Source organism: Capsella rubella, unplaced genomic scaffold, assembly GCF_000375325.1.
Source record: "Capsella rubella cultivar Monte Gargano unplaced genomic scaffold, Caprub1_0 scaffold_2, whole genome shotgun sequence".
In the NCBI taxonomy this organism is placed as follows: domain Eukaryota; kingdom Viridiplantae; phylum Streptophyta; class Magnoliopsida; order Brassicales; family Brassicaceae; genus Capsella; species Capsella rubella.
This window is the reverse complement of record NW_006238922.1, coordinates 6927312-6938832: the sequence shown is the minus strand read 5'-3', so window position 1 is coordinate 6938832 and position 11521 is coordinate 6927312. Positions and strand designations below refer to the sequence as shown.

At 37.2% G+C, this 11521-nt stretch overlaps 2 protein-coding genes across 2 annotated transcripts in view; one reads left to right on the top strand and one right to left on the bottom strand.

Moving 5' to 3' along the window:
- LOC17894017 overlaps positions 1-4250 on the bottom strand; it is a 5830-nt gene extending 1580 nt beyond the window's left edge. Inside the window, exons 1-4 of the mRNA XM_006301441.2 lie at positions 2742-4250; positions 2290-2618; positions 598-2182; positions 2-546 (exon numbers count right to left, since the gene is read on the bottom strand). Coding sequence (XP_006301503.2) covers positions 2-546; positions 598-2182; positions 2290-2618; positions 2742-4250 — 3968 coding nt within the window. The remainder of the gene's footprint in view (position 1; positions 547-597; positions 2183-2289; positions 2619-2741) is intronic.
- Positions 4251-5004: 754 nt separating this feature from the next.
- LOC17894224 (putative pectinesterase 11) lies at positions 5005-6777 on the top strand. Its single transcript, XM_006301709.2, has 4 exons — positions 5005-5189; positions 5299-5395; positions 6394-6587; positions 6765-6777. The coding sequence occupies exons 1-4, from the start codon at positions 5005-5007 to the stop codon at positions 6775-6777; spliced, it is 489 nt and encodes a 162-aa protein (XP_006301771.2).
- Positions 6778-11521: the final 4744 nt, after the last annotated feature.

The window sequence follows — 11521 nt, the reverse complement described above, 5'->3', positions numbered from 1 at the left end:
AAGGTTTCCCACTTTATACTTGCTACGTAGAACCCGCGACCATAGGCTAGAGTAATCATGCATTAACCGCCAACCGGCTTTAGCTAACAAAGCTTTATTCATGAGTTTGGAAGAGCGTATACCAAGCCCACCCTCCGATTTCGTTAAGCAAACTCTGTCCCATGATATAAGATGCTGCTTTCTCTTTTCAACCGTGCTACCCCACAAAAAAGAACGAGAGATCTGATCCAATCTTTCCAAAGTCGCCTGCGGCATTAAAATGGTTGTCATTGTGTGAATCGGAATTGACGACAAGACCGACTTAGTCAAAGTTATCCTCCCAGCCAGACTAAGAAAACGCCCTCTCCAACCAGATAATCGGGCCGCAACACGCTCAATGACCTCACCAAAAGTATCCTTGTTAATCCGTTTGTGAAGCACCGGCATGCCCAAATATTTCCCCAACTCTCTAGTGGCTTTGATCCCACTTTCCTCACTTATTTCTTTCGCAAGATCTCTATGCACGTTATCTGAAAAAAATATCTCCGACTTCTCGAGACTCACTTTCTGACCCGAGGCTTCACAAAAATTTTCCAACACTTTCCGTATCACCCGGACCTGAGCTACGGATGCTTCTGCAAACAAAATAAAATCATCCGCAAAGCAAATGTGGGAGAGCTTTGGACCGCCTTGAGAAAGAGAAATAGGCTTCCAATCCTTCCTCGCTATAGAAATCTCTATTTGATGACACAACCGTTCTAAGCATAAGACAAAGAGATAGGGGGAAAGGGGATCCCCTTGTCTGAGACCTCGGGCTGGTTTGAATGGTTCAGTCTTCTCACCATTCCAAAGGAGAGTCATCGAGGGACCAGCTGCACATTCCATGATCCAAGTCCTCCAAGTATCCGAGAGCCCCGCAGCCAGAAGGGTATCTTCAAGAAAATCCCAACGAATACGATCGTAAGCTTTTTCGAGGTCAAGCTTCAGCAACATCCACCCTTTACGTCCCTTTTTACGTCTCATCGAATGCACTGCCTCTTGCACAACCAATATATTGTCCGTACTCAGTCTTCCCGGAATGAAGCTAGATTGAGCCGGCCCAATAAGCTTAGTTATGACTTGTTTCAGTCGCATAACCATAGCCTTGGTTATGATTTTGAACAACACATTACAAAAATTGATCGGTCGAAATTGCATTATGGTTTCCGGCTTCACTACCTTAGCAATCAAGACCACCAAAACATCATTTGTCCCTTCCGGTAACTTCTTTGTCTCAAAAAACTCTAAGACGAAACGTGATACCGATGGCCCGACAACATCCCAGCAGTCATGGTAGAATACGGGTTGGTATCCATCCGGTCCTGGTGCTTTGAATTTTCCCATACTTCTGATGGATTCCTCAACTTCCAGCGGGGTGAAAGGTCTGTTCAAATAATTCCGTTCTGAGTCCGTGAGTGCAGCAAAGCCCAGGTGAGGTAAACCCGTAACTACCTCGTCAATATCCGTCGTAGAGTAGAGTCTCTTGTAATACTCAGTCGCAAGAGTCTCCAAATCCTGAGGAGAAGAAACCCACAAACCCTCATTATTTTTCAAGCTGTCGATCCTATTCCTACGCCGACGTATAATTGTCGAAGTGTGGAAGTACTTCGTGTTTCTATCCCCGTCAACTATCCATTTTTCCCGAGACTTCTGATACCAAAGTAGTTCCTCTTGCTCAAGCACCGTGTCTAACTCTTTGATCAAAATTTCCTCTCTCGTCAACAGATCATCCGTCTGAGCAGCATCTAACGAGTCCTGAACCAACTTAATCTCCGTCAGAAGCTTCTCTTTTCTTCTATGAATATCACCAAACACTTCACGGTTCCATGTTTTAAGTTTTAATCTTAAACCCTCCAAGGCAGCAGGAGTAGAGAGCTCATTATTCCAAGAGTGGGTGAGAATCTCTTGAAAGCTTTCATGCTTAAGCCAAGCAGCCTCAAACCGGAATGGTCTACGTTTTGGGTTCCCACTGTTGACCGGACACAATTTCAAATAAAGAGGTGCGTGGTCTGAAGCTAACACTGGTAGGTGGGTCACTGTTGCTTCTTGCCATTTCAAACGCGCATGAGGACAACAAAGAATCCGATCCAACCTTTTAGCAACGAAAGTACTCTCCAACTTTCCCCTCCTCCAAGTAAACCGACTTCCCTTAAAACCCATATCAATTAAGGAGAGCTCGTTTATCCAACCACCAAAGGCCAGTGAGTCCGACGACAAACGGCCATTCCCACCGGTTCTTTCGTCCAAGCGGATGATAGTGTTAAAGTCCCCCCAACTATCAAGGGATCATCAATCGCTGTGATCACTGATTTCAAACTCCCCCAAAGCCCACTCCGGCGACTAGCCGAAGGAGCAGCGTACACCGCAATTAAGTGCACCTTCTCCGTACTATTCTCAATCGTCGCGTGGATAAACTGGTCCGATGACTGTACAATCGAGACTACACCCACAGCAGACCGCCACAACAACCAAATACCCCCACTTTGACCCTCAGCATCGACTCTAAAAGAGTTCTCGAAACCAAGGTTCTGGCAAATGCGTTGTGCTCTATCTCCTCCAGCGTGAGTTTCAAACAGCGCAAGTATATCAACATTAAATTTCTTCATAATGTAACGAATCGATCTTTGAAAGTTGGGTTTGTTCGCCCCCCGGCAATTCCAAAAAAGACAATCCATTAAGACTTCACAAAGTAACCATTGGATCACCGGGGCGAACCGTCAAACCATCGTCGTAACCTCTCCCACAGCCGACGGAGCACTAGGTGTGCCCGTTGCTCTAGTATGTGGATTCTCAGTCGACTCCTCCCTCGAAGCCTCTGTAGAAGTCGGGTTCATGTCAGTCAACGAGCTAGTACTCAGCCGATCACCACTCTCTGGTGTAAACACGCCACCGGGTCGGCCCACGAAGCCTTCCTCAACCCTGAGCCTTTTCCCGGACACAGCTAAATCCCCATCTTTGCGTTGTGACCCAAAAACTAGGCCCCTAGTTGGCCGATTCTTAATGACTTTAGGCCTAGGCCCATTAAACTCATTGGGTTTGTTACTCCCAACTTTAGTCTCTTTTAACGCTTCCCGCTGTCCCTTCTTCTTTTTTCCAAAACCTCCACCAGCCGCCCTATCTTGGGTAACACTCTTCCCTTGATTTCCTCCTTGCGTAATACCCTCATTTTCCTTATTCTCCTCATTCGAAATCACAACTTCCCTTAATCCCGAGGCAATCGTATCTTCCACCAAGCTCCCAAACTTATTGGAAATTGTCATTATTTCCTTATTCCCATTTCCCGAATTAATGCGAAGATTCCTCTCCGATATCCCACCGGCTGCAAACACCACCTTATCCGCCGGGGCTGAAGTGTTCCGACCAGGACGTCGCACCGCCGTAAAACCATCGCCTTGTTGATTTATCACCTGAGGAGGTGCTACTATCGGCTGCTCCACCACTGGTTCCACCGGCCGTCGGGGGCAATTATGCACCAAGTGACCAAACACACCGCAGCCCGAGCATATGTTCGACATACCCTCATAGGCAACATAGTATCTTTCCCCACTGATCATCACTGAGCCCTTAAGTGGCTTGGATAGATTCACTTCCACACATATTCTCGCAAACCTTGCCCTTTCAATGTGTAAAGTAGTCAAATCCACTTTTACTGGCTTCCCCAATCCACTAGCAATACCTAGTAAAATATCCTCCTGGTAGAAAATCACCGGAATGTTTGACAGACGGACCCAAACTGGTGTTGTAACTATGTCATCGCGAAGTGGGTTAAAATCCGGTGACCAGTCCTGAACCAGTAGATAGCTTCCAAATACTTTCCATGCCCCCCCCCCCGTCAAGGCTGCATGATACTCGTCTTCCCGATCAAACCGAATCATAAAACACTGCCGAGGCAAATCCAACACATACATCCCCCCATTAGGCTTCCATAGCTCTCTCAGTTTTCGACTCAACGCCGAGATAGCTACATTCCTTCCCAAAACCTTCACGATAATACATTGTTTCCACAGCCCCTTCATCACATCCAGCACTTCAGACCCAATTGTAATAACCGGTTCTCCATCCTCTCCATCCGGGAATTCCACCTGTAACCGCTCGGACACAAAAGCAGAGTTTAACACCTTCTCTGGTGCAGACCTCCCACCTACTTCACCACCAGTCACCTTGCTCACCCACGAAACAACCTTATCAGGCGGATCTCCTGGAGGACGCCCCTTCTCCCCGGCATCCGTCATAGTAGCATCTTGTTCAGTCACCACCGAAACCCTAAAATCGCCGTTGAGAGCCATCTTTTTTTTGTTCTTTTCTTTTTATATTGACAATAAGATTAACATTTACAAGTCTTACTACTAGACTTGAGATTTAATGAACTTAATAAAGATATATAATATGAAAACTTTTATAAAATTAAGTTCTTCTTCTTTCTTAAATGTATTTTTAAGTTATTATATTTGATTTTTAGCTATATTTGCTATAATGAGGGGAAACTTCCACACAAAAATAAATGAAATCAGATGTGTCAATACAAAAAAAAATAGGAAGCATACCCAACATGAAAATATTTTCATATAAATTTTTTTTGCTCACAAATTATTTGTTGAACTCATTTTAAGTCTTGAAGTATTTGCAATCAACAAATTAATCCATCTATCGCATGCGCACATTAAGAGGACCTCCATCGGTGGGATGAAGGGCAGTATCTCAGCATTTTATAGTAATACAAATAGAAAAAGTTTGAGAGAGAAGGAGATACTAGCAATTAATCATTATGATTAAATTATATTACAACAAGCAATTTGTAGATTAATTTTGGGCTGTTTTTAAACTTGCTAAATAGAGTTTAACTTTATTATGTTTTTAATTAGCATGGAATGACCTATTCATAATATGTTTTAATATAACCCTTAATATATATTTTTGTGGAATTTTAATTTGTAGAAGTGTCATTTACACTCGTTGTCGCCTAACAATGGGTCGATAACGGCACAAATGAGAACGTCGGCGACAGAGAAATCAGGGTTTACATTCTTGGGATGCAAGTTAACCGGATCAGGCTCGACCTATTTGGGAAGACCATGGGGAGCTTATTCTAGGGTTGTCTTTGCTTATTCCTTCTTCTCCAACGTCGTCGCACCTCAAGGCTGGAACCAATGGGGAGACTCAACCAAACAAAAGTAACCTTATTTTTTTTACCTTTTTGGTTTTATGGTTAAACTCTTATGAATATTATTGACTAATCAATGTGTATACTAATATTTGTCTATAATATTAATATGTGATCAGTACTGTATATTATGGTGAATACAAATGTTATGGTCCTGGAGCAGACAGGGGACAAAGGGTGAAATGGTCGAAACAACTATCGGACGACGAAGCAACTGTCTTCTTGAGCAAAAATTTTATCGGCGGCAAAGATTGGCTCCGACCTACGCCTTCTCACTTCAAAATTGCTCCTAAATCCAAACTCTAAATAAATTAATTAAATTCATTAACAATAATCACATCATTTGGTTACTATATTTTCTTCCTTTTTTTTTCTTGTACAAATCCTTTATACAATACATATCGCTTGTAAATTAAATGTGTGTAATTTATTTAAAACAGTGTGCATATAATAAGCTCGATGGTTGATTCTTGTATAGGTCAATATTTCCCAGAACTAAATGCAAGAAATTGTCAAAGAGATAGAGAGAACAAATGAAAGGTTTCTTTTGAAAAAAGGGAAAAAGAAAGAATGAATCATATAAAGAAGATGAGAAAATTCAATTTACAAATATTATTCAACAGACGCGTCTAAACATAATGTTTATAACCACGGAATCGGTTTAAACATAAACCGGGAAATTGATGACGGTTATATTTCTCCTTAACCGGTTGAAGATGGGTTATTAACTTAATTAATTTACAAATCACTTGGTTTTAAACTAAGAAGAAGAAGAAGAAGAAGAAGAAGAGGGTTATCTCGTTTTCGGAAAAAGATGACAGTGTAGTTACCGTTGTGATAACAGTCACAAAATCTCTCATTGATTTCCTTAAAACTAAAATTTCAATATGACCGTTGTGATTCATATTTCCTTTTCTTGTAAAACCTCTTTATTATTAATTTGTTTTTATATTAAAATTCTCTCTCTCTCTCTCAACTTAACGTTACTTCTTTGATCGAGAAATCAAAATTCTCTATTTCCCACTTCTTCTTCTTCTAAACCCTTAAACCAAAAATAAACTAATCTCCTTAGTTCGTTCTCTTTGTCGAAGCCGATCCATCTTCTCCTTGGATTCTTTGATTTATCGTTGCTGAAAAAGCTTCTATCTTCAGCTTTCTTCTCCTCGATTTGTTGTTGTGAGATTCGGTTTGGATGATCGGGAGATACGTAACAGGGCGATCAAAACGGTGCTGAGTTAGTGACGTGGTGGCGAGCGAGGCTTTTGGGTCATGGCGGTGCTCTTGCTTCTTCTTCTTCTTCTTCTTCTTCTTCTTCTTCCCTTCTAGGTACCGCTCTATCTCTTCTTGTTACTCAGACTTGGAATTTTCCTCTTGGTCTTGTTCTTGTTGATCTCTTTGGTGTCTTAGCGTTAGTTAAAACTTTTATCCAATTTTAGGGTTTTATTAATTGGATAAAACATATCGATTCTTCCAAGAACGCTATTGGACTAAAGCTTACAATGTTATCCTCATTTCCTCTTTGTTAACTCACGCTGTAAGCTTTAGATTACACTGTGTGTCTTTATGTGACTTCTTTTTGATGCAGTTTCAGTTCCTGAAATCAGAGCAACGGATCATTCAAGGTAGAGAGCCTATGTGTAACTCCAACTATGTCTGTGAGGAAAAGGGGGATTCCTCTGAGTTACGTTTTGGCTAACTTAAGGAACTGTTCTGAAGCGGGTAGACTTTGCTACAGTATCTTGGTGGGGAGGTTGAAACTTACCAATGTATTGGATTCTGGAGAATGGCTCCATTTTATGACATGGGATAATGCTCATTCAATAGGTATGAACTGCGTGTTAATTGGGTTTTCAAGGAAACATCTCCATTTGTGAAAACTGCAGGCCTATGCTCTATTTGTGGATCTATTAGCTTGAACTTTCTACAAAACCAAAGACTTCTTCTGTAGAGTTTGGAGCTAATGAGGTGATTCTCATTACCAACCATTCCTTAAAAAGCTTAATTCATGCTTTTGATTTGGGACATGTTAGCTTGATTTTGGTTTGGATTCTGAATTTGCACTTAATGCTTTTTATCAGGCTGGTTTAATTGTGACTATGTTCCTGATGGTATAACGAAAGTGAGATTGGTGTAACAGAAGTGAGACTGCCCAGATTTTATAAATTCCCCATGCTCATATTCATCAAGCTGAAAAATGCATGGTCTCGAGGTAATCAAACTTATCTGTCTCAATGTCCTTGTCCCTTTGAATGAAATAAATCGTCTATTGTTGATCTCTTGGTTTTTTATTTTGATTATATTGTCTTTGAAGGTCATTGATGTTCTCTATTACCATGAAGATTTGATCGAGGACTTCCTCACAGTTTTCCAAGGATCATGTAACATCATCATTACTACATTTATAACCGAGGTATACTGCTTTACTGATTTGATTTGCGAGTTTCATTGCATTGTTTTGATAAATTACTACTGAGCTCATGTTGCTTCTCGACCACATAGAATTGTTACATGTCTGCAACATAGAGAATTGAATCTCAATGTCATATATGCATATACGATTTTGGATTGATGCAAACGCAAGCCATTTTGTCTACTTTTTAGTTCATCAATCATGTTAGCCTTGTGACCACGTATTATTATTCCTATCTTTGTTCTGTAACAGTGTGCACACTCTCAATGAGAACATTGTGGTATGCTCTCTTTGTTTCTGGTTCAGTTTTTAGTGTACTTGAGCTTCGTTTCAAATTGAAAAAACTGATTGTTTAGCTGTGTTGTCCATTTCATTATAGCTGGTTATATGAGTTTGAGTTTAGTTCTCTTAGATAAGGTTATTGTAGTTTATGTGCTGTGGAATGCATTTACCGGAAGCATCTTTACATTTTGAAATGTAATCATTCTTGTAGGAAGCCATCAATGTTGCTGCAAAAGACTGGGGTCTTCAGTGCCTTCGTTATGAGATCAGTGAGTTAATTTTCTGTTGAGTCTTTGTTGGATACCCTTTTGGCCTTGTATCTAATACATGTATATCCAGGGGATATCATGCCTCCTAATGGAGTGAGAGTGCTATGGAAATGCAAGCTGAAGCTGTAGAAAGAGAGCCCAGATTCTCGAGTCTGCAAGTATCCTTAATAGTTTATGTTCTGGGAATGAAACTATGTGCCTGCTACTGCACATTTCATTCAAATTCCTTGATCAAAGCTACCAATTTCTCCTTTTTAATTTATTTACAATTAGAACACAATAAATCCTGCTTAAAATGTTGTTCCTCATAATCTGCTAACTTTAACAGGAGAACGTCAAGTCCATATCAACAGAGCTGATGGTAAGAAAAGTTCTGTAATCTTGGAATCAGAAGCTGCACAGATGGACCAAAAGGTGTTATGCACCATCAAAAGGTGTACCTCTTTTAGTTTATCTATCATGTTAGCCTTGTGATTCATGTATTATATTATTACTCTCTTTGTTTTGTACTGAGAGTTTGTGGTTCTCTGTCTCCATTGTATGTCCCCTATGTACTTCTTATATATGATTTTGTGTATTCAATGTTAGATAATGAAGATCTGTCTTGCGTTATGCTTTTGTTTCAGGGAGCAGACTCAAGATTCGATGGTCCAGAAGATTAGAAAACGAATGTCGATTCCTACGATGATGATGATGATGATCTCTGCAACATATTACATCATCCGTAAGTTTAGAGATTGATCAGAGCACAAAGTATACATATTACATCATCCGTAAGTTTAGAGATTGATCAGAGCACAAAGTATACATATTACATCATCGTTTCATTGACTGAATGATGATTTTTATTGATCCTCTGTTTTCTTTCAGTCAAGATCGATGTCACAGGATATTGAATCTAGCCACTTAAACGCTTTCACCAGAGAGACTAGGAGGAAATTTAAAAGAGGATTATATAGTGAAGAGAGAGGTATTAGCAGGTTCGTAATAGTTTGTCTTTAATTATAAGAAGATTGAATTAGTGTCAAATTATGAAGTCTCTGATGTGTTTGTTTTGTATTATGTGTAAAATTCGGGAACGGCCACTGTCTGAGCCGTCACAAGATACTTGAGATATGGGAGATATCACAGCCTTAAAGGTATATTATAACTTTTCTAACTTTTATTTTTAACTAATAATAATAGATTTTGATATATGTTTATATCTTCTAAAATATACATAATAGAAAAAAAAAGATTTTATATTTTCCATTTCTATATTTTCTGATTTTAAACTGTCAAGATTTTTTAAATCAAATTTCAATTAAACAGTTTTAATTTTGAATAAATAAAAATGGTTTTTTTTGGGTTAAATCTAAGTGTTAAATTTAATTACGTTGAAAACAAAATGGGCCGAACATCCAGTCCCTTTGTGGTCCGTTAGAGGTGTATAAGTTCAACATGTTTTTCACGTATTGTAAATTTAACGCTTAGGTTTAAAGGTTTTTTTATGATGAATATATTTAAGTAAGTTTTGAATTTTAACAACAACATCATTATACAAAATGTTTTTACTTTTAGAAAAATATAAATGTTAAATTAAAATATGATGAAAACAAATAGGATAGTTCAAAATCCCTTTGTGGTCCTTTAGTTTGTTCAAGGTCTTTTTTGATAAAAAGTTTAAGTAAATTGTTTTGATTTTTTAACTAAAATTTTCATTATACACTATAGTTTGGTGTATAAGTTTAATATAATTCCACGTATCGTGAGTTTAACACTTCAACGCATTAATCCATTAATACCCATATTTTCATGAGTTGGAATCGTTTGACATCCCTAGCTTCAACGCATTAATCCATTAATACCCATATTTTCATGAGTTTGGAATCATGTTTCTATAATTATTTTGACTTCTAACCAAAAAATTTTCATCATACAAAATATTTTGGATGGCATATTTAGATACGTTGAAATAGAATGGCAGACTTTTCATAGCTTACGTTAAAACATAAATTTTAACCCACGTTTTAACGTATGAAGTAAAAATATTGCATGTGTTAAAATTTGTAAAATCATAACATTAACATCATATCTTCTAATATAGATTAGGGCCCGTCTAGGTTATTTATTTTCAAATATTGTAAGAATGTTATATCCAAAGTATTCAAAAAAAATATATAATTTTTTAAGTTGGTAAATTGTTTTATTTAAGTTTCATGCATATTTAAAAATTGTTATTAAACATTCATTATAAAAATCTAGTAATGTTAAAGATCACCAAAAAAATTGTGAGCTATTCACTATTTTCATAATTATTAACAATTATTTAAAAAAAAAACTTATTTAGAAATTATATCCTAAAAAAAAAATTATTTTCTAACTTCCAATTTTTGTAAGAAAACCATTCTCGCATATTTTATTTTACTTTGCAATTTATTGTATTATGAAGTTTTATTTCAAATTATGAAGTCTCTGATGTGTTTGTTTTGTATTATGTGTAAAATTCGGGAACGGCCACTGTCTGAGCCGTCACAAGATACTTGAGATATGGGAGATATCACAGCCTTAAAGGTATATTATAACTTTTCTAACTTTTATTTTTAACTAATAATAATAGATTTTGATATATGTTTATATCTTCTAAAATATACATAATAGAAAAAAAAAGATTTTATATTTTCCATTTCTATATTTTCTGATTTTAAACTGTCAAGATTTTTTAAATCAAATTTCAATTAAACAGTTTTAATTTTGAATAAATAAAAATGGTTTTTTTTTGGGTTAAATCTAAGTGTTAAATTTAATTACGTTGAAAACAAAATGGGCCGAACATCCAGTCCCTTTGTGGTCCGTTAGAGGTGTATAAGTTCAACATGTTTTTCACGTATTGTAAATTTAACGCTTAGGTTTAAAGGTTTTTTTATGATGAATATATTTAAGTAAGTTTTGAATTTTAACAACAACATCATTATACAAAATGTTTTTACTTTTAGAAAAATATAAATGTTAAATTAAAATATGATGAAAACAAATAGGATAGTTCAAAATCCCTTTGTGGTCCTTTAGTTTGTTCAAGGTCTTTTTTGATAAAAAGTTTAAGTAAATTGTTTTGATTTTTTAACTAAAATTTTCATTATACACTATAGTTTGGTGTATAAGTTTAATATAATTCCACGTATCGTGAGTTTAACACTTCAACGCATTAATCCATTAATACCCATATTTTCATGAGTTGGAATCGTTTGACATCCCTAGCTTCAACGCATTAATCCATTAATACCCATATTTTCATGAGTTTGGAATCATGTTTCTATAATTATTTTGACTTCTAACCAAAAAATTTTCATCATACAAAATATTTTGGATGGCATATTTAGATACGTTGAAATAGAATGGCAG